Source organism: Odocoileus virginianus, chromosome 3 (genome assembly GCF_023699985.2).
Source record: "Odocoileus virginianus isolate 20LAN1187 ecotype Illinois chromosome 3, Ovbor_1.2, whole genome shotgun sequence".
Classification (NCBI taxonomy): domain Eukaryota; kingdom Metazoa; phylum Chordata; class Mammalia; order Artiodactyla; family Cervidae; genus Odocoileus; species Odocoileus virginianus.
This window is the reverse complement of record NC_069676.1, coordinates 57,449,088-57,471,810: the sequence shown is the minus strand read 5'-3', so window position 1 is coordinate 57,471,810 and position 22,723 is coordinate 57,449,088. Positions and strand designations below refer to the sequence as shown.

At 51.8% G+C, this 22,723-nt stretch overlaps 1 protein-coding gene across 2 annotated transcripts in view; it reads right to left on the bottom strand.

Annotated features, from left to right (window-relative positions):
- Nucleotides 1–922: 922 nt before the first annotated feature.
- The window catches only part of PPARGC1B (PPARG coactivator 1 beta), a 110,216-nt gene continuing 88,415 nt past the window's right edge, over nucleotides 923–22,723 (bottom strand). For both annotated transcript variants that reach the window (XM_070465632.1, XM_020885376.2), the window contains 10 exons: nucleotides 21,411–21,626; nucleotides 17,398–17,514; nucleotides 14,376–15,498; nucleotides 13,415–13,451; nucleotides 12,818–12,891; nucleotides 10,877–11,663; nucleotides 7,742–7,817; nucleotides 5,629–5,750; nucleotides 2,344–2,498; nucleotides 923–1,206 (listed from right to left, as the gene is read on the bottom strand). In XM_070465632.1, the coding sequence (XP_070321733.1) occupies nucleotides 1,106–1,206; nucleotides 2,344–2,498; nucleotides 5,629–5,750; nucleotides 7,742–7,817; nucleotides 10,877–11,663; nucleotides 12,818–12,891; nucleotides 13,415–13,451; nucleotides 14,376–15,498; nucleotides 17,398–17,514; nucleotides 21,411–21,626 (2,808 nt within the window). In that variant the 3' untranslated portion in view covers nucleotides 923–1,105. The remainder of the gene's footprint in view (nucleotides 1,207–2,343; nucleotides 2,499–5,628; nucleotides 5,751–7,741; nucleotides 7,818–10,876; nucleotides 11,664–12,817; nucleotides 12,892–13,414; nucleotides 13,452–14,375; nucleotides 15,499–17,397; nucleotides 17,515–21,410; nucleotides 21,627–22,723) is intronic.

Sequence of the window (22,723 nt, the reverse complement as noted above, 5' to 3'; positions counted from 1 at the left end):
CTCTGATGGTGTGTCCACAGGTGTAAGCACACCCAGGACCCCTTGGATCAAGATTGGTGCCAAAGCCTGAACTTGCCTGATATTGACAAGGCAGCTGCCAACTCACCCCCCAAAATGAGCCCCGAGGTGCCCAGCCTGTTGTCCTTTTCAGGTGAACCCACCTCTACCAGTCCTTGCAACTTTGCCTCTTTACCCTAGCTGAGGCAGAAGGAGGGGCCTGGGCTGGGACACTATAGTCTCACCGGTCATGAAACCCTGGGCAAGTCATTTTGCCTCCTGGGGCACTGCAGGCCTCACCTGGAAAATGGGAATAATGCAGCTCACCCCACCTTCCTTCCAAGGTCCTCAGGGATCTGCGCACTCATGGCCAGGCACAAACTCTGAGTGTAAACAGGCCCCAGCTTGCTCAGTGAGACAAGGCAGCGCTTGGCAGAACAGGCCCAGAAGCAGGCCCTCTCTCCAGCGCTCCTGGTGGTGGCTGCATGCCTCTTTCCCTGGTGACCAGGCTTCTGGCCGCCGGCACCTCTGGGGCATTCTGGCAAAGGGAGCGGTGCAGGTCAGTGGCAAACACCTCACGACAGTGCATAGTTAACAAAACCAAAGAAGCAACACAATAATCCCAGGCACAGGACGTCTGAGCCATAAATACATTGTTGTAAGGATATACTTTTTTTCTTCAATTAGAAATGAGTTTATAATCCTGATTCTATTCACGAGTAACGATTTCATCATCACACACTACAGACGAGAAATGGTATGGTGAACACAGCTGCACGTCTACGAGGGGACGTCGGTCAGGGAGGAAGGGGAGGTGGGTGCCGGACCAAGCATCTGGCGCCCACCCAGGACAACCCGTCGGAAGCGAGGACACTAATGTGGCAGTGGAACATCAACACCATGGAAACTCACAGACAGAAGCAGCTTTGTTCAATGTAAACATTGATTTTTTTTTTTTAAAACGACAGCAGTTCTGAGTTTCTCTCTCTCTCTCTCTCACGCGCTCGCTCTCTCGCCTTCTCATATACTTAATTTCTTTGAAAACGTAAACATTTTGGAAGGGCCTTGTCTGAGGTATTGAGGTATTCCTCGAAGGTTAAGGCTGTTATCAGTGCAGGCTCTGCTGGGCCTCCTTCAGTAAGCTGTCAAAATCCATGGCTTCGTACTTGGTTTTCACTGACGCAGGCAGGGCCTCTTCTGAATTAGAATCTGGGCGGGGGTGGAGGAGTCAGTGAGAGGGGAAGGCAATGAGTGATTCAGAAAGCCTGCCGATCAGAAAATCTGCCACCAGGGTCAGCCCCACGGAGCGGAGGTAGCCTGAGGTTTCAGAGAGCAGTGGGCAGTGGCTTGCGTTCCTCCGGGCCACCTCTGCCATATGGGTGGTGTCTTGGGGGCTTGGCTGCCCTGGTTGCAGGCTGGGGATGCCTGAACCAGAGCCCTCCTCCCAGGGCTCCTTTTCCGCTCCAGCAGCCTCTAATTCTGCTTCCCTTAATGGTTTCATGCCCTTTAGGAAGCCAGTGCAGAAGTCACATGAGGCAGACAACTACGATGTCCTCAGTGAGTGGCTGGGGAACTGAGTCCCCATGGGGGACACAAAGTCAGGAGCACTGCCTGGTCAGGTGCCTCCGGGGTCTCCTGACACTCAGATCTGCACCATGGAGGCTGCAGCAGACAGTGACCTACCACGAACTCTCTCCCAAATTGTACTTGTCCTTCTTTACCAACTTGTCCCCAGATGGTGAGGGCATGGTGACAATATTGTTTCGCTGTGGCCCAGTAATGGACAAGGCTGCTGTCTGTCAGGGCCACCGTGGATGGCAGGGCCTATGAAGTCAAAGAGACGGCAGCTGTGGTTCTGCCACCTGGCTGCAAACACGAGACTGGACCTTCCAAGAGGCCACAAGAGGCTTCATCTCTTTGGTACCAGTCCTGGCATAGGGCAAGACAGACCAGACGCCAGAAGGAAAACAAGAGGACAGCTTCCAGGCCAAGTGGCTGCCAAGTTATTCCCACCAGCCTGGGGGAGCCTGGTCTTCCCCCGTGGCTCAGGGGTAAAGAATCCTCCCCAATGCAGGAGACGTGAGTTCAACCCCTGGGTCAGGATGATCCCCTGGAGAAGGAAATGGCAACCCACTCCAGTATTCCTCCTTGGGAAACCTCACGGACAGAGAGCCTGGTGGGCTACACTCCATGGGGTCACAAAGAGTTGGACACGACTCAGCGACTAAACAATGACAGGGGAGCCTGGGCATGGGAGCCATGTCCAGAGGGGACTTTAGGTTTCAATAAAGGAGGTCACTGCCCCAGATCTTTGGTGAGCGGGATGTGCAGGGCCTGTGTACTCACCGTAGTCAGTGTAGCGGGGCCAGCAGAAGTGCCGGAGCCCCCCATAGCTCAGCTGGAAGGAGGGCTCACTGCGCTTCCTCAGGGCGGCGCCATTCCTCAGGGACAGGGCAGCGTGCTCAGAACACCGGTAGGTGATGAAGCCATACTTCTCGCCTCTGGAAGGAGAGGAAAAGGGGAGCGTGTCACTGGGCCAGGCTGGTGGACACTGTCCGACCACCTGCTACCAGGTGAGGAGCGGGAAAACCATGAGTCATGAGTGACTGCGTCGCATGGCTCCCCGACAGACATGACGATGGTCACTGGGTTGGCAATAAAATACTAAGAAGTGCTGGCCACCACCCGTCGCCTCACAGGCTCTTCAGACACCCTGTGACCGGGGACTGCTGTTATCTGTCCCTCTGGGATGAGGAACAGGCTCTTGAGTTTCGGATTTGCCCAAAGACAGGGGGCAGAGCAGGGACTCAAACCAGACTTCCTGCCTTGAAACCTGAGGCTTTTCATGCTCCTCTCTATTTCCTTCACAATGCCCATTTTTCAGGATCGGCCACACCTACGCTCCATCCTACCACTCCCACACCCTTCAAAGTCAGCCTCAGCTGTCGCTTCTTTTTTTTTTTAATTAAATATTCATTTATTTATTTAGGCTGTGCTGACTATTGCAGTGTGTGGGATTTCTCTAGTTGTGGCGCTCGGGCTTTTCTTCTTGCAGCACATGGGCTCTAGAGCACACAGGCTCAGTAGTCGTGACATGCGGATTCTCTAGGGTCTCTAGCCGTGGCACACAGGCTTAGTTGCCCCATGGCATATGGGATCTTAGTTCCCCGACCAGGGATGGAACTCACATCCTCTGCATTGGAAGGTAGATTCTTAACCAGTGGACCACCAGGGAAGTCCCTCGGCCACCACTTCTTTGGAGGCTAACCTGTCCTTCACCTTCCCTAAGATTGCTGGTATTGCATATACATCTCCTCCTTCATGCCTGCCTATTCAGCATTATCTCCCTGCCCTCTAACACCACCCAGTACTCAGCTGGGCTCAGGGCACCAGGGTAAGTAAGGCACAAGACACTGACCCTCCTTGGCTGTAGTGATTTGTTCAAGCATGAACCTGTCACCCAAAACAGAACCCCAAAGATTCCATGCCATATCTTTGCTGGAACCCCTGCTTCCCTGGGTAGGAGATATGCTCACAGCTGGAGGCAACCACTTTGCTAGCATGAGGGAAGCTTGCCTGAGAAGAATGCCAACATGAGGGGGACCTAAAGTCAGATCTACTCTCACCAGTTTCACAATCAAATGAATCCTGATCTATCGGCCTGCTACTCAGACTCCACAAGGACAGTACCATCCTACCACTCAGCACAGGTCTACTGACCTCAAGTGCCTCACAAACATGCAACTGAATTGCATTTCCTGACACCTCTCTGAATCAGGCCAAGGCTGGAACCCTCTGACTCTATATATCTGAGACTCATGAGTAATTTTTAAATCTTAACAAATTGAACCATCTCCTTAGAGATTAAATTTCTTGCTTTGTTTTTAACATGTTACCCTCATGTGATATCCTGAAGACTGCACACAACATAAAACAGTTTGTGTCATGACTTTTTCAAACAAATTATGACAAAAATACACACCAAAAAGTTTACCATCTTTATTATTTTTCAGTGTATGGTTTAGTTGTGTTAAGAACATGCGTGCATGCTAAGTTGCTTCAGTCGTGTCTGACTCTTTGCAACGCTATGGACTATAGCCTCCCAGGCTCCTCTGTTCATGGGATTTTCCAGGCAAGAATACTGGACTGGGTTGCCTACTCCAGGGGATCCTCCCAACCCAGGGTTTGAACCCATGTCTCTTACATCTCCTGCACTGGCAGGTGGATTCTTTACCACTAGTGCCACATTGTGTTAACTTACACTGTTGTAAGATGGATCTCTAGAAATGTTTCATCTTGCAAAACTGAAACTGTATACCCATTAAACAACAACCCCCTATACCCTCTTCTCCCAGCCCATGGCCACCACCATTCTACTTTCCATGTCTATGAGTTTAACTCCTTTAGATCCCTCATGTAAGTGGAATCACACAGTATGTGTCTTTTTGTGATTGGCTTATTCCACCCAGTATAATGTCCTCAAGGTTCATCTATGCAGTAGCATGTGACAGGATTGATTCCCATCCTTCTTAAGACTAATATTCCATGGCATGCATATATATCTTGCTTATCCATTCTTGTTGTTGTCAACTCTTGGATATTGTGAATAACAGTGCTATGAACATGTATGTGCAAATATCTCCTCAAGGTCTCACTTTCAATTTTTCTGATTATATACCCCAAAGAGGAATTGCTGGGTCAAATGGTCAAATTCTATGTTTAATTTTATGAGGAACCCCCATACTATTCTGCACAGTGGTTGCACCTTTTATTGGCTTGTTTGGGTTTTCCATAACATCAGTTGGAAAAAACCCGAATGAACTTCTTGGCCAACCCACTACATTCTGACCCATAGCGCACAAGGATTCCAGTCTCTCCACATCCTCACTTGTTAGTTTTCTATAGCCATCCTAAGGGATGTGAGATGTGTAATGATTCTTATGTAGAAACTATTTTCTCACTGAAGTTTTTAAAAGTCATCATTAAATTAGAATTTTAAAACCTTAATAACTTAGTTTGCAAGTAATAACAGGAGATACTTCAGAATTATTTCAAATCTGACGAAGTTTTGACACCTAAGTTGTGCATTTATATGCAACCTATTCTTGCAGATCTCCCAAGAGAGAGACACTGCTTCCTGGGTGAGTGCGACACAGGGCTGCAGCTGTAGAGGAATGGAGGGATGGAGTAACGTGGGGTTTGCAGCCAAGAGTGCAATGCAAGCGTGCCTTCAACCACCGTGGGCTTTTGGCAGCCCCATACCAGCTCTAGGATGGAAAACCAGAAGTGGACACATGGGCTGCAGATCTGGCTCTGCCACTAACTAGCTGCTCAGTTAACGTATCTGAGCCACCCAGAAAGGAAAGAATAGAAAGAGTAAGGTTGCATATGTCATACGCAAGTTGGAAAACTGAAGTAAGACAATGCATGAAAGTTGCCTCGCACTTTAGCAGACTATCAGTACATGTTTGCAGTGATTCCTGGGCTGCACAATTGTCACAGGTCCTCCCTTCTCCTGTACCTGATGGTAGGTTTGTCCTGGAAGTCCTCTTGGGCATCTCCAATGTGGTGAGCCCTGAATTGGGACCTCTGCACACCCCTACTGCCCTCCTCTGCGAGAGCCTGACTCACCTCTTGCGTCTCGTGAGCACCTGGCACTCCACAATCTCGCCAAACACTTCAAAGCGCCTCTTCAGTTCACGCGAGCTCATGTCACTGGAGAGATTTCGAATGTACACCACGCGGCCTTCGCCCTGCCGGAGGGCGACACAGAGGGACCTGTCATTCAGGCTGCCCCCTAGATGGCGGGCTCCCACAGAGTCCTTGTCCCCAGTCCATATCACCTGGCTGAGCAAGCGACTCCAGCTGGGACTGGAGTCAGAGATAGGACCACGACAGTCACTATCCCAGAGGACCTGCCTTATGGGAGGAGGGGACTGTTAAGCATCGGATGGGAGGTGGCCCGAAAGGAAGTGACTGTGTACTTGAAGGGAATGAACAGAGACTGGGCGGAGACAGGAGAGGAAGTCACCACTACTACTGTAACTGCACCCTGAGCAGCTTCTGTATCTGTTTGGAGTCTGACTTCTTCTGGTATTGGGGGAGGTGCTAAGGATGCTAAAGGGTGAGCACTGGCAGCCAGGTTGCTACAGGTCAGAGGGGACAGGGGCATAAGGATGTGAGCCACCATTACCTTTGGTTTTGCCAGGGTACTATGTAGACACTTGTCACCTTTAGGTGCCGGGCCCTTAGACCTGCCCATCAGAGGGGGTGCGTCGGGGAAGCCCGGTTGGGACCTCCCCCGCCTCCCACCACCATCTAGTGACTGGATCCAGTTAAAGGCATGGCCATCAGAAGAGTGGCTTTGATTTGCTGGAGAAACTCCAGCTGTGCTCCTGGTGGGCAAGACCACCAGGGTCTGTTCTAGACAGGCTTTCTCTGGAACAGGTTAAGGCCAGCGATCCTCCAGCCATGCCCTCCTGCACCTCAGAGGGCAGTGGTCCAGAGAGGGCACTGCTGCACAGTCTCAGACACCAGGTACGTTCCCCAGAGTGGCCCAGTTCAGCTCCATGTAAGAATGCAACCGCCCTCTGCCCCCTCCCCACCCCCGCCTCCTCCAGCACCTTGAACTCACAGGCCCTTTCCGGCTTCTGTCACCCCCTCCGCTGTCCTCCTGAACCTTTGCTTGGATGGCTTCTTCCATCCCTTGGGGCCTAGCTCTCTGAAGATGCCCTTTCCAGACAACCATGTAAATAAATCCTCCCCACAAGTCAAAACATGATTTGTTTCAGACATCTTAGTCGTGGTGTGATTAATTTCACAGTGCACCTCCCAATCTGTAATTACAGTGTTTATTGCTTTGCTTATGAGTCTGTCGTCTCTCTTTCCCTTCTGGCCCAACCATAGTAGTGGAGACCTTGTTTATCTCATTCGCTGTTGCCATCCAGCACCTAGAACAGGGCCAGGCATGTCACAACTGTTGAATGGTCACACAAGGATCCCAAGAAGATGCTCCATGTGGTTTTAAGTACCTGCTTGCAGACACCTATACACACCTCCAGGGTATGCACACCTCAAGCGTGCCCTGCCCTGAAGCACCACGCTGTCGGGGGCGGTGGGGGGGTGGGGGTGGGGGATGGAAATCCAGTGAGAGTCTGTCTGTGCTTCTGTCTTACTTTCCCTTCCCTCCTTTCTAATGATATGAGGACACTGACTCCAGCTTCCTAATGACTTTTCCCTGTGTGCTGCTTTGCAACAAGTTTACCAGGCACAGCCTGGGCCTCCGGACTAACTCTGGGGGAGGACTAGAGAGTCGGGCAGGGAGGAAGAGACAGGCTCTCTTGGTCCTTTTGCCCAGATCACACCAGGGGACCCTATATACAGATGAGTAAACTGAGGCTCAAGGCAGTTGGTCAAGGTCACACAGAAGTGGAAGCAGGGCTGGCTCTGCTCCCTCATCAGTGTTCATCCCCTGTGCCCTGTCGAGCTTCTGATACTGAGCCCTAAATCCTCACCAACGGCACACTACCCCACCCCACTCCCAGACCAGTCCATTGGCTGCATTTTGCACATGCCACCTTTGATGCCCTTTGGTGACCCTTGTGCTTTCGTAAATGAGAGAAATACAACTATCTCCTGCAGGCCAGATGACCTCAAAGCACTTCGGGTCTCTGAAGCCCCCACACTTCCTGATGCCCCTGCTTGTCCCCACTCACTCCGGGCTCTGGGGCCCCAAGTCACTTACAATGGCCTTTTCCCGCCGCTTCCTGGCATGCCGGACGCTTGGCGTTCCGTCTGAACACGACCCTCTGCTCTCACATCTGTCAGTGAACAAGCAAAGCAGACTCACTCACTCTTAGCAGGGACCACAGTGGGGCGGGAGGAGGACTTGCTTCAGGAGCGATGTTTCTTCAGCTTTGTTAGGACTTGTTCATCAGTGAAGGTAGAACTAGGAGAGGGAGCCCAGCTCTCCGCCTCAGCGGTCACCACCCAGGGCCTCAGGTGGGTCTGAACATGTGACTGACACATGCCTTCTACGTTGCTAACCATAATCCCTGTGAACCTTTCTATGCCGTTGGGGGTGGAAAGGCCCTTTCACTTCATTATGATATTTGACCTGACGAAAAAATATCCTCTGAGGTCTCATGCTTCCCCATTTTTCAGATGAAAATCTTAAGGCTCAGGTTCAAGATGAAATTTGCCCCAACGCTAAGAAGTGGGAAAGCTAAAGCTAGTAGGAGGTCTGCTGATTCTAGACCCTCCATTTGTGCTGTCTGGCCAGGCAGCAACCTTGGCCATCACAGCCCCTGTACCCCAAGCAGCCAGTGGGCTACTCAGTTGGAGAAGCTCCTGGGTGCCACATGCCTGCGCCCTCCCAGGCACCTGTCTGCACAATGCCCTCTCTTGCCAGTGGCCAGGCAGCTGGAGGGGAAGGAGCACAGCATGTAAGGGGGGTTGAGTGCCGACTCTGCCACACACCGTTTACATCCCTGGGAACACAGCAGAGAATGAGAGCAGGGGCTCCAGAGTCAGCTAGCATTCCAATGCTGATTCTACTACCTCTCTGCTGGTGACCCGGGACTGGCTACTTAAGCCAGTACTTCATCTGTAAACTAAGGAGAATCAATTGTATTTGCCTCCTCAGCCATTTGGGAGAATCAAATCAGAACATATGTGTACATGCTTAGCTCAGGAATGGCTCAGTACTGGCTGGCTATATTTTTCTATTGAAACTCTTTGAGCCTCAGTTTCCTCATCTATAAAATGGGGATGAAAAGCACTTGAGCTTCCCTCAAGTGCCTCTGTGAAGCTCAAAGAGGGTAATAGAAAGGGATGTGACTTGCAAACTTTAAGTGCTATATAATAAGAGTATCATTATCCACTTGCAGTGGCATTGGAAGTCTTCCCCCATGAAGAGCTCACAGTGACTTGAAGGTGCTGCAGGGCTTGTTAAACCAGCGCAAAGCGTTCCTGTTGATTATGTTTGCTAGCAGAAGCACAAGTAGAGAAATGCTGGTCTGGAGAAGGCTGATGACTAGTTTATCCAACTGACTAGCCATCAAGCTCTGCCAGGCAGCTGAGTAGGAACCAAGTTAACCAATTAACTTTCTCCAGCGAAAGCCAGCCTGAACTTAGCCCAAAAGTAAGAAGGAGGAAAAGGAGAATCCAAGGTGGTTGAGAGAGGCCCCTGACTCTTGTGCCAAGCCCATGGGTAAAGGGCCTGAACAGGTCAGGAGGGGAAGGAAGCCAAGAAGCTCCAGCTCTGGCCTTGGGGAATGTGCTTCGACAGGAGAAGAACCTTAGTAGCTTCTGAACAGACGCTGCAGAAGAAACCAGCTAATGTGAACAACAGGCAGACTAGCTCACAGCGACCCTCTGGGGAAAGAAGAACAGAGCTGGAAGGGAGGTTCGGAGAGGTCTGACAGAAGATGTCTCTGACTAACTGTTCTGGCTTATTACATAGACAGGTTTTTAGAGAAATGGTTCAAAATGAGTTCATTTTAAATAACAGTTCAGGGCTTTGGCACAATAGTGTCTGGGGGATCCAGAAGTCCCCTAAAATCCAACGCCCAGTGAGTTGCCTGCTACATTTTAACGGAGAAAGGAAGCTTTGTTTTCACCAGATTTTCAATTGAGAGCCACCGGTAGAGATAAGAAAACACAAAGAGGAATTTTTCTAAGGTTATCTTCCTACTACCTGAATTCTGTTTCTCGGATTATGGCACTCTAGCAATGTCGTCGTTACCCCGGAACTTGTTAGAAATGAAATTCTCCACCCCCACCGCCGACCTACAAAACCTGAGGCTCAGGAGGCGGGGCCCAGCCACCAGCTTGGTAAGGAGGCCTCTCCCGGATTCTGCTTGCTGCACTGCTCTGAACCCAGGAGCGCCATCTGGTGGTCACTCGGGTGCATCTCGGGCAGAGGGTTTGGGACATGCACCCAGGCTCCTACGGCCTCCCCTCCGAAGAGCCAGGGCCTGCTGTCATTGGGGAAGAGAAGCAACCTGTCTTCACCAAAAGATGCCAGACTTCCATTCTTTCTGCCCAGCTCCCCACAGAATTCCGGAACGGCTCCTTCTACAGACCGGTTCAGTGAGCAAAGACGGTATGAGGAAACGCCCATGACACGTCATCCTGGTGCGAAGGAAAAAGAGCTCTCCCACCGGGTGACTGACTCCTGGAAGACTGCACAACTCCGCAGCACCGAGAAACAGGAATAAACCTTATCACTGCTTTAAATCCGGGTTTTGGGGGGTTTTTTAGGACACAAATTAGAATTATGCTAATCTTTGTTTTACAAGTAAATTCACGTAAGTATTACACTGTGTACATGTGTTGACCCTTGAACAACACAGGTCTGAACTCTGAGAGTCCACCAACACTGGGGTTTTTTTCAGTAGTAAATACCACACTGTCAGAAGTTGCTGAATCTGAAGATACAGAGTTATCTCAGATGAGGAGGGCCGACTATAAGTTACACACAATTTTTGACTGTGTGGAGGAATGCTGTCCCTAACCCTCACCTTATTCAAAGGTCAACTGTATATATTTACACAAAAACCTACCCATTTTACAAATATAAAAACAGAAACAGATGAATAAGGTCACAAAAAGCCATAAAGTGTGTTTTCTTCCTCCCTGGAGGCCAGGAGATCTGGACCACTCCTCACTGGACCACTGGACCACACAGCAGGCTTCACCTGGCTTCAGGACTTGCCCATAACTCCTCCAGGAGTCCACCTCCAGGGCCTCTGACCAGGACACAGGCCACACAGGAAGCTGCGGCCCTGGTCTCAGGGCTCCTCTCTCCCCTGACACCTCAGAACTGGGGGTGCTCAGCTAACCACCATCCATCCTGAGGTAACCCACCCATCCATACCTGAAGGTTCTCCGTGTGGCTGGTGACCGGGAGCGGCAGGATGAGGAGCCAGAGCTGGAGCGGCTGCGGGAACAGAGCCGCCGACTGGCCTTGCTGGGTGGGCTCTGGTAGGGGCAGTGGTCAGAGCGAGGGGGGCTGACCCCTGAGTCCTCTTCATCGTCATCCTCCTCCTCGTCTTCCTCCTCCAGGAGGAAGGTGCTCTCACCACTGCTGCTGCTGCTGTCCTCAAAGACTGTGTCATACTCGGGGCTCTTGCAGGAGGCCAGGTCTTCATCCTCCAAGGCTGTCTCTAGGAGCCCAAAGTGCTTGGTGAGGCTGGCACGGATCTCGTGGTCTCTCAGCATTGTGCTGTCCTTGGTGGGGGCATCAACATTACAGCTTCCATCTCCCTCCCTGCCAGAGGCCTGGGCCTCAGCCTGTGGGGCCCCTTGCTGGGGCCAGTCCTTCAGGTGGGCCCCAGATGGCTCCCAGGACCTCAGCACCTTCCTCTGCAGGGCGCCGTCTGGCTTGAGCACCTGGCAGTAGTCATGGTCACCGAAGGAACAGGAGAAGGGGCGCTTCTGACCAGCCTGGGAGGCTGGCTGGGCTGGGGTATGCCGCAGGTGGGACAGGAGCTCGCTCCGCTCTGGGTGCTTCTTTGGCAGCTTGTGGGCAGCCTCGGTGGTGGCCCCAAGCTGGGGACCCTCCGAGGTGGGAGCTCTGTCTTTGCCTGGGCTGTGCTTGATGTCTGGCTTGAAGGGGTCTTCCTCTGCGGGCTTGTAGGGAGGCGTGGTGGGCGGAGTGAGTCCTACCCAAGCAAGAGGAACACCGTGAGACAGATCATTTCTCCAAGGAGCACTGAAACCCTCATTTGAGATGGCAGAGAAATAGCATGCATGTCACCACTCCCCAGAGCCAGTGGAGAGCAGGCATTGCTAATCGATCACTGCGCTGCTGACTGAGCCTGGACGTAGCCTGGGACTCCATCTCATACAGTCCGTCAGCAGCTTTTCAGAGCTGGCATGTGATGAAATCCATTTGCCATCCCTTCTGTAGCCTTGCAGACGCCTCCAAGTTGTCTGAGATCTCTCTTCCTGCTCCACATTCCATCATTCCACAAGCCCTCCCAACTGGTCATCCCAAATACCTCTGAAGTCTCCCAGGGTACAGAGGTGGCAGGCACCACAGGCAAAAACCTCCCATCTGGATTTGACCACCACAGTGACCTTAGGTGGTCCTGCAACTGACCTTAGCCTTCACCCTCCCCCAGGTACCAGAGGGAACTTGCCAAAATGCCAGCGATCTCTTCCTTTCTGAGGCTCCTGGAGCCTTGAGGATCTACATGAAACCCTTCAGCCTGACATTCCTCTCAGCCTTTGATGTTTGCTCTTGCCTGACCCCCCAGTTCTCCCCACAGCACTGCCATGTGGCCGGTCTCCCCCGATGCACCTGTACTTCCACTTCTTGTGCCTTTTTGCTCATGCCAATTCTGCTGCCAAGAATACCCTTCTCTTTTGTTTTTGTCTCCTCAACTTCTACTGCCCTGCAAACGTAGCTGAAATGCCTGCTGCTCTGGGTACCCGTGCATCTTCTCAGGCCACATCCTGCCCCTCCCCATACTGTCCCTTCCTCTATGCTCCCAGAGCTCTTGCAAGGTCTTTGGAACAAGCACATGTCAAACAGTACTTGTCATGATGTGAGTCTGTTTCCCACATAGGACTGCAGGCTGCTTCAGGGGAAGACATGCATCTCTCTTTTTTTTTTTACATCAGGTCATGTGCCAACTGTCAGCAGCTGAACAGCGGAGCCTGGGTCCTGACTCTCCTTATAACTCTCTCAATGGGAATCTCCAGATCCAGCGTAGCCTGGGCGGTGGTGGCAAGGAGGGCTTGTTCGGGTACCCCCTTACTGCCTGAAGTGCTTCCTCCCCAAGGGCACCTCCCCACTGAGCCCCTAGCTTACCTGCTGTGCCACAGAGCTCCACCGTCAAGGTCTGCTCGAAGGTCTTCTTGCCAAAAGGAGGGTCACCGGTGGGGCTGGAGGACAGGAAGAAAAGACGCCAGTTAGGAGCAGATTCCACCTCCCCGAGCATGCCAGGAGGGCAAGGGGACACCGTGACAGATCCTGCTTCTGCGGCCCATGAAAGTGAGGCCTGGGGAGAATTTGCAGGAGAATCCCCATCCTGGCTGTTAGGGAAATTCAGAGCTATACAGCTTTTAGGAGACGTGGGAGAGATCTGAGGGAGGTGGAGACAGGACAATCATTGTCAACCTCCTTATTTACAATGAAACAGCTGAGCCCCAGAGAGGAGAAGACACTTGCCCAAAGCCACACAGCAATGTCAGCTTTTCCCCATGAAATTCTCCATCTCTTAGGCCTACAGAGACCAGCTTCTAAAAACCAAACTGCCTACCAAGGAAACCCAGCTCCTGAGAACCCTACATGGTAAAGAGGGCAGGGGTGTGGGGACAGGATCAGGCTCAGTGGCCAATGAGTCACCCTACACCCAACCAGATAAGGTCTCATGGAGTAATAAGCCAACAATTTCCAGAAATCTACCTTTGCGACAAGGCCAGCATGAGGCACCTGGAAGAGTCTGAAAAGAAGACAAAACAGAAAAATAAGATTTTTCAACATGGCATTGCTAGAGAGGATGTTTCCCTCTGAACTGCATTGGTACCAAGCACAGCTTCTTTCAGGCATGTGACCCAAAAGCCTCTTCCATTTTTAGGGACGAGTAGGAACAGCTCAAAACCTTCATTCCCCCAGACTCAGCAACATTTACAGCTGGCGGAGCTACGGCTTTTGCAGCGTTGACGGGTACTAGGGCGACCCCTTATGCCCAATCAGTATAGCGCGTGTGGTGAAGCATTCCCACTTCCAAGGCCAGCATCTGTGGGCTCAGCCCCAAGGAGATGTAGGACTGACTAGTTGACTAACCATTAGACACCTATGTGCCTTTGTTTCCATGTCTTAAAACAGGAATTAACAACAGCACCCACCACATAGGTTTCCTATGAGGATCAATGGGGACAATCTGTATTAAGTCATAGACCAAGCCTGGCAGAGCAAGTGTAAAATAGATGACTGCTGTATTATTATCCCCACTTGTGTTACCATTTAAAATTCAACCTCACTGTGGAGCTGAATTTAGAGACTCACACCGTCCATCACATTGTTACTCAGGAAGTCTTCTTTAGAGGACTTATCACAATTTGTAATTACTTTCCTTTCTTGCTCACTTTATGATTGCCCATCTCCCCCACTGACACACAAGCCCCAAGAATGTAGGCATCTTGCTCCTTGTTCATTAAGGACGCCTGGCCCATGCATGATGAGAAACTCAGAGATGCTCAGGTGATTCCTGAAGGTCTTCCCAGCTAAGCCCATTACACAGGAAGGGAAGTTGAGAGCCAGAGAGGGAGAGGGGTTTGCCCAACCTGGGGCTCCTGGCTCCAGTGCAGTGGGGTCAGCCACACCTCAGCCCCGCCCCCTCTCTCGGACCACCGACTCCGACTACCTCTGGAAGAGAGCCTCGGGCAACTGGGGTCCTCGTCCGTGTCCCCACACCCGCTCTCACAGGGGCTCTCCAGAGCTGGGATCTGGGGTCCCCGCAGGAGCGGCTGGTCTTGGCCACTGTCCTCATCCGTGGGGCTGTCAGGCTCCCCCTCCACATCATAGGCTTCGGGGGCCAAGCGCAAGGGCAGAGGCCCCTGGGGATCTGCAGGGACCATGGGCTCATCCGTGAACGTCAGCCAGGGGCCGAGCTCAGGGTTCAGTCTCCTGGAACGCCGCACGGGGCACACGGAGCTCTCTGGCTTCCTCCCCAGCTTGGTCCACGGCAGGCCGCGCCCTGACCTTTTCCGGCCCCATTCCTCCTCGTCCTCTTCCTCTTTTTCTTCTTCCTCCTCCTCTTCCTCCTCTTCCTCCTCCGGCTGCAGCCTGGCCGACCGGCTGACATGCCCTTTCACCTGCAGTCGCAGCGGGCGCAGGCTGGGTCTGGGCCCCGAACTCTTGGGTGAAGGTGAGACCCTCACCTCTTCCACGGGGCCCGGGTGGCCGGCGGAGGCCTGGCTGTCCTTGGGCCGGGGCCGGGGCGTGAGGGAGGCGTAGACAGGTGTGGCCAGACGGTAGGGTTTGCTGACATCGCAGAGGACATCTTGAGCCAGAAGTTCCCTCAGGATGGAGAACTCGGTCCAGGTGGCTTTGGAAGGGTGCTGGGACCGAGGCCGGGGTCTGACCTGCTTGGCGGGGCTGCTACTGGGCTGTGGAGCTGGCTCTGGGGCCTGTGTGGGCAGCTTCCTCTGTGGGAGGCAGTAGGTGTGCATGTAGCGGATGAGCTGCACCATGGCCTGCATGTCCTCCTGGGAAACCTGGGCGCTGGGGTCTGTCCTGCCCAGCACTGTTGAGTCCCCGGGGGAGGCTGAAGCCAGCTGGGGGCTTGGGCAGTCCTCGCCCGCCTCCTCATCCTCCTTGATGGGGAGCCAGGGACTCAGGGATGGTGGTGCCTGCAGGCCTCTATCCAGGGAGAGGGCTTTAGCCCGAGGGCAGGCCGGTGCCGAGGTGAGGTGCTTGTGTAGCTCCGTGCAGCTCCGGCTCTGAGAGTGTGGAGTGGGGCCCTTCCTGTCTTGGGGGCCATCCATCTGGAGAGGGGAAAGAGGCCAGAGTGAGGAGGAAGACCCGCACGGCTTCTCCCCGCTGCCCACACCTGCACCACTGGCCAGGCCCAGGCTGTCTCTCCAGGATGATCACGCTGGGTTTCATTGCTCCATCCCCGGCTTCCAGCACAGAACCGCACTTGGCAGCACTCAGGGGATGAGGATGAAGGAACGGCCAGCCTCCTAACAGGGACCCCAGCTATGGACCCCGCCCTTTCCAGGTTTACTGCCAAAGCCCTGTTCTGACTACCTTGCTCCCCTGCGCGGAGCCCTCAGTGACAGCGCCAAGAAGTACATTAGTGGCTGCCTGGGGCTGGGCGTGGGAACAGGGACTGACTGTAAATAGAGACACTGGGGATCGTCCTGGGAGGATGGAAATGTTCTAAAACTGGATCGTGGTCATGGCTGCACAACTCTGTAAGTTTATTAAAAATCACTGAATCATACTTTTAAAACAGGTGCCTTTTATGGTATGTAAGTGGCACCTTCATAAAGCTCTTTAAAAGAAAAAGAAAAATTCAGTAGCTTTCCAGTGCCCGTGTAGTAAAGGGGAAGCCCCTGGTGGGGTGCTCTGCAACGTGGCCCCAGCCAACAGCCCTCCCCACACACTCCCTCACTCGTCCACACACGGGCTCCACCCCCAGAGCAACCATCTCTCTGCTGAGGCCAGGCCGGCTGTCCTGCTGTCTCTCATGCCCCATCCCCCGGCAATGCTTCCGAACCTTCCAGAGGGCAGGCTGGCTCACAGAGGGGCTTAGCTGCTGCCTCTGTGACAAAATGGAACATGAGGGATGGCCCTCTCTTTTGGGAGGTCAGCCAGGGCAAGGAGGGAGGGGACACAGGGAGAGGGCCCACCCTCCTCCCCCACCTCCGGGCAGACCAGGAGGGGACAGGCCCCCGCAGCAGGCCATTATCTGAGAAAGATGCTATCCTGAGTCTGCCTGGAGGGGTGGCACTGTCTGCAGCAGTCCGTGCCAACGGTGTCTGGGAACAAGAGGAAGGGCCGCATGCAGGCTCTGAGTAACAGAACACTGGGAAGTCACCTTGGAAACCCCTCCTTGAAAGTCTCAGAAGATGGAGCCCAAGAAGGGAAAGGGACTTGCTTCCCTCTGGGTGTTCACAATGGCGATTTCAGCTCTCTGAATTTCTCCACCCCCAGGAGAAATTCAAACTCCTCCTTGTGGTCCCCACGGTACCAACAAGGATATTATGCTGGGTTCTGTCACCTCATTAGAATAAGCTTCCTGAGGGCAGGCCACAGCCTCCTTGTCCCCACTCTAACTCAACATCTAAGACTGCCTGGAACACTGAGAGAGAGTTGGCTTTTTAAAAAAATATTTATTTATTTGGCTGCACTGGGTTGTAGTTGAGGCAGGTGGGATCTAGTTCCTTGACCAGATTGAATCTGGGCCCCCTGCATTGGGAGCATGGACTCTTAGCCATTGGATCACCAGAGAAGTCCCTACAGTTGACTCTTGAACCAGACAAGGTTCCACACAGTGGAAAATTCACATGTGACTGATAGTCAGTTCTCAGTACCCACTGTTGCTCTGCATCTATGGATTCAATGAACTCAGATCCTGCAGTACTGTAGTATTTACTACTGACAAAAATCCACGTAGAAGTGGCCCTGTGCAGTTCAGACCCATGTAGTTCAAGATCAACTGTACATGAAAAAGTCCAGGGCTCTTTCTCAAACCCCAGACCAGCCTAGGTTTCAAGTAGTGTCCAGGACATCAGCAACAAGGGTTGTGTGAGGAGCAAAGAGTGAACTGTGAGTGTATTGAACTTGATGGCCTCTAACAAGAATGGAAGGGTGCACCCGCTGCCTAGAGACCCTCTTGGAGGAGTCCTGGGTGGGTCTGGGGGCATGTGTAGACATACCTTGACACAAGGCCGCGGATTTCTGGACCTGAGGCCTGCCTGGCGCCATGTGGTCCCTTCCTTCTGGCTATCGGAGGTCGAGGCTGGGTAGGACGTGGCGAGAAGGAGTTTCTGCAGCTGTGGGAGGAGCAGATGGGAGAAGACAGAGCTGAGCTACAGCCAGAGACGCAGGGAAACACATCTTGGGGAGAAGCCCGGCCTGGAGTCAACCCCCCCCGCCGCCCCCGGAGTGACCACACTCTGACCCCGTCATCACGGGAGCATGGAAGAAGACAGGGCACTGAATGACCTGGAATACATTAAGTACAGAAAGCAGGTTGTGTAGCAATGCCAGACACAAGTATCCCAGTAAAAAGTAAAGTCCTCTTCAGAATGAATAACCCAAGAGAAATATCTATGATCTTCAGAAACCAAAACAGATCTTGGGTGATGTCTACCCACGCTACCATTGAAATGTGATGCACACACTTGATTTGGACATTCTACATACACTTGTGGTTACACACACAGGCACACACATACACAGTGTGGATGGTGAGGCCCCACAATGTTCCTTTGGTGTAGGATTTTAGCTGATTTTCCTTTCTTCTTTTTGTTTAATCATATTGTTTAGGAAATTGATTCTTTACCTTAAGCGAATAATACTTGGAAATGGTGGAAAATACACATACCACAAATACTAACGGGTAAACAACTGGAAGATAGTCTCCCTCCTGTCCAAGGTCCCAGAGGCAACTGCTATTAACCACCTTCTTGTGAACCTTTCCTGAGGTGGGACTCAAAAATATATACACACACAATGCAAGAATGTATATATGTACACATCACCTCCAACCAAGCCAGCTGTTTTTACACAAGTGAAAGCATACTAAGCTGATGCTTGTCTGGCTTTTCTAATTTTTCTATAAAAGTTGATAAGCTTTTCACACTTCTACACCCAGAGGAAAGGTGCTCAGTGTATTCCAGCCAACAAAGCAGGGAGGTGAGCGCACCTGGGGGTTTCGCCAGGGATCCTACCACAGCCGAAGTTGAGAACAAGTCAGGAAGCATGAGCGGTTTTTGTTATAGCACTGAGTGTTTCCTCAGGAGACATGACCCCCAGGTCACCCCAATGGGATGGCCAAGGGCCCGGGAACCAAAGAAAAGGCCACTCCCACTGCCCTAGGAGCTGGAGGAGCCACACAACCCTACCAAGACCCCAAACCAGCATGTGCATGTCTGTGATCCTCTGACATGGACACGAAAAGATGGTCATACCAGAGCAAGGGACCTGGTTTAACCCAACTCACTGCGAGACCTTGGGTGAATCCTTCCCTTTTCCCGGCCTTGCTTTCTCCAAGGTTGTAAGTGTGTATGGATGTGTGTGTGCATGTGTGTGTGTAAAACAGGAGCAGGCAGACTAAATAATTGGGTCTTTTTTGATTCAGGGGTCCCTGTAAGAATACGAGAGAAGCTGCTAGCCTCAGAAAACACACACATATGCAGAGGTCCATGGGTTCTGCAGGTGGACTCTCTGGGACCCATGACTCCAGGTTAAGAATCTGTACAAATTCTCAGGGCCTTTCTAGAACTATGTTGGAATGTGGGGAGTCTAGATGGCAAGTCTAAGAAACAGAAGTACAGTCTAAGGCACGAGAGGGAACAACCAACCGGTGACCAGCAGGGGTCTCTCTCTACCTCTCTACTCGGGTGTGGTCCCTCTGCAGAGTCCTATACAGAATTCCTCTCTTTACTACTATTCCTACTGGGCTTCCCAGGTGGTGCAGTAGGAAAGAATCCACCTGGCACGCAGAAGACGCAAGAGATGTAGGTTTGATCTCTGAGTCGCGATGATCCCCTGGAGAAGGAAATGGCAACCCACTCCAGCATTCTTGCCTGGAAAATTCCGTGGAAGGAGGTGCCTGGTGGGCTATATAGTCCATGGAGTCACAAAGAGTCGGACGTGACCGAGCGACTAACCACACACGTGCTCACACGCACAAAGTATTCCTACTACTGATACTGGGCTTCCCTGGTGGCTCAGCTGGTAAAGAACCCACCTGAAGTGCAGGAGACCTGGGTTCGATCCCTGGGTTGGGACGATCCCCTGGAGAAGGGAACGGTTACCCACTCCAGTGTTCTGGCCTGGAGAATTCCATGGACTGTATAGTCCACGGGGTAGAAAAGAGTCGGCTATGACCAAGTGACTTTCACTTTCACTTTTTCACTACTAATACTACTACTAACACCATGGCCAACTGTTGTGACTATCACTTAGATAGCGTTTATTGAGCCATTTCTTTGTACCTGGCACTGTTCTAAGTGCTTTACACGTCCGTATTATCTGCTGTACTCCTCCCAACTGCCTTTGAGATAAGCACTGCTATTAACCCCACCTTACAGACCAGGAAGCTGAGTCAGAGAGAGGCACAAGAGCATTCACTGGTGAGGCTGAGATTCAAACCCAAGAGGTCTGATTCTAATCAGAAAGGACATCGACCCTCATCAGCAGGAGCCATCACCTGGGACTGAACACACTTTTGAGTCTGGCATGCATAGGTGCTTGTTAAATGTTCCACACTGCTTTGGGGAACATGAAGTCAGCAGGAGAGAGGGAAAATGGTCCTGGACTAGGAGTCAGAAGACTTTGTGGGCAAGTCAACTTGTATGATCCTGGGAGAGGCCCTTCCCTCACTGAGCCTCAGTTTCCCCAGAGGTGTACTTTATGATTACCAAGGGCCTATTTAGCTCTAACTCTCCATGACTGAAGATCCCTGCCACCTCTAACAGGCCCTGACTTTTCAGCTAAGTCTCACCAGCCCTAGGAGTGCCACTGATGAGGTAAGAAGCCTCAGACAGATGAGCTGGACTTCACAAGCCAGTACATCTGGGGTTCTGGCACCTTTAGCCTGCGACAAGAGCAACTGCTTTCGGCAACTTCTGAAATCCCTTTGGAATCTGAAAAGGCTGAGACCTTCTCCCCAGAAACCTGCAACACCATGCGTACATTTCCACATTCCACATTGAATCAGGTAGCATTTAACTTTTGCTGGTCAGAGTATGAACCGGTCCAACCTCTTTGGAGGGCAGGCTGGAAGTACTTGTCTAAACTGAAAAACCACATACATTAAGACCCAGGAATTCCTTTTCTAGGAATGGATCCACTTCCTCCTGGTGAAGGACACAGTCTAAGGCAATGGAACAATAAAGGAGTTGAAACAATGCACATATCCACCAACCAGAGGATTAGTTAAAAGAAGTTATGGTACCTTCTTATAGGGAACACTATGCAGCTGACAAAAAGGATAAAACAGAGCTACCTCTGCTCATCTGAAAGAGTTTCCATGCCACACAATTCACTGAGAAAAGCAAGGTTTAGGCTGTGTAATGGAGGCTCTTTTTTGTCGTTAAAAAAAAAAGTAGAAGAGAAAAGTCACACAACAGATCAGTAACCATGGTTACATCCAGGGAAAGAAAAAGCCATTATGAGACGGGTAAGGAGGTTTTGCTTTTAACTCTCCATACTTCCTGCTTGAATTTTTCACTGTGTGTATATGTGTGAAAATGAAAGTCGTTCAGTCATGTCCAACTCTTTACAACCCCATGGACTGTAGCCCACCAGGCTCCTCTGTCCATGGGGATTCTCCAGGCAAGAATACTGGAGTGGATTGCCATTCCCTTCCCTTCTCCAGGGGATCTTCTCAACCTAGGGATCGAACCGAGGCCTCCCATATTGCAGGCAGATTCTTTACTGTTGGAGCCAACAAGGGTGTGTGGAAAATATTTGCATTTAATTTCAAGGTTTAACACACACTTAGGGTAAATCCATGAAATCCCAAAGGGCCTACAGAGTTGCAGGTTAAGCCCAGGGAGGCTGCCCACCACCAGTCCAGGCTGTGTGCCCTGAACCCTTGCCAGTGATGCACAGAGATTCCTGCAGGGGTTGGAGCTGGTTTCCCTGCATCCACCACCCTTACAACCACACACCACATCTCAGGCCACCACCATCACTTCAGTTGGAAGCAGATTCTTACCAGCGAGAGCTCGTCCACCTCAGGGGCCGAGGCAGGGGGCCCCTCCAGAGAGGGGCTGGGGGGTGCAGAGGAGGGGACAGGTGATGCAGAAGCACAGGAGGGTGTGTCTCCATCCTCCAGGGCTGGCAAGGCAGCCAGACTCACAACATCCTCAGGGATGTCATCCAGGGTTTTGGTGAGCGCTGCCAGGAGGGCCTCATTCTCATTGTCGATTATCTGCAGTGAACAGAGAGACAGAGAGGGGACATGGTTAGCCAATGCCTTGGGCTCAGTGACTTTGGGTAGAAATCTGCTCTGTACCTGCAGCTGTACCACCACCATCATCACCCTCCCGCCACACCTGCTCAGATCTTCCCAGTTTCCTAGGAAAGCAGATGCTCAAGAAATCTGCTATGGACTCCAAGAATCAGAGATTTTCAAGCAGGCAGCAGGTGGTAACAGAAAGGGCCTTGGCTTGGGGTCACATGCTAATCAGGGGATGCCCATCCCTTTCTCCAAGGACAGTCACTTTATACCACAGCCTCCTGTGTCCAAACTCCTGGACAGAGTACTGGGGCTGGTCTATGCCACTGGCAGCCCCAGGTCAGCCTCTCTGACCCTGGGGCCCAGACAGCTGGTAGAAAGACTGGAAGCTTCAAGGTTCAACCGTGACAGTGATGAGCAGAGCAACAGGACAAGAGCTACCATGCCCCTGTCGGTTCCCAGGGCCTGCAGCCTCATTCACTCATGGACCGGCAGGGCAGTTACTGTGGTGGCTAGGAGCTTGGGATCTGGAGCTGGGGTGGATCCCAGATCTCACATTTACCAACTGTAACAACAGAACCTACTTCATAAGGTTATTGTCAAGGACTGAGTTAATATATGTAAAATGCTAGGAAAACAGTGCCTGGCATATAACAAGCACTAATTACTACTACTACCATCACCTCCACTGCTACTACCACTACTACGACTCCTGCTATAATGATGATGATGGTGATAATGAAGGTGGTGACGATAGTGGTCTGGGGTAATGGTGATGATGATGGCTGTGGCGGTGGGCAATTCCTTCCCTCCCCTTCCCCCTCTTCCTTCTCCTAACACATATGTACCACTACTCTGTGCTTGGCGATGATTGGAGACTGGTGATACAGACGAGTAGCTCATGGAGTTTACCCTCCAGTAGAGAAAAGAGTTAAACAAGGAAACAAAACTAGATCATTTCAGAGAGTGAGAAAGCTTGGGAAAAAAATAAAAGGAAGCTGTGATGCAGAATAAGAATGCGGTAAAGATTTATAGGCTATTTACAGCAGTCAAAGAAGGCTGCTCTGAGC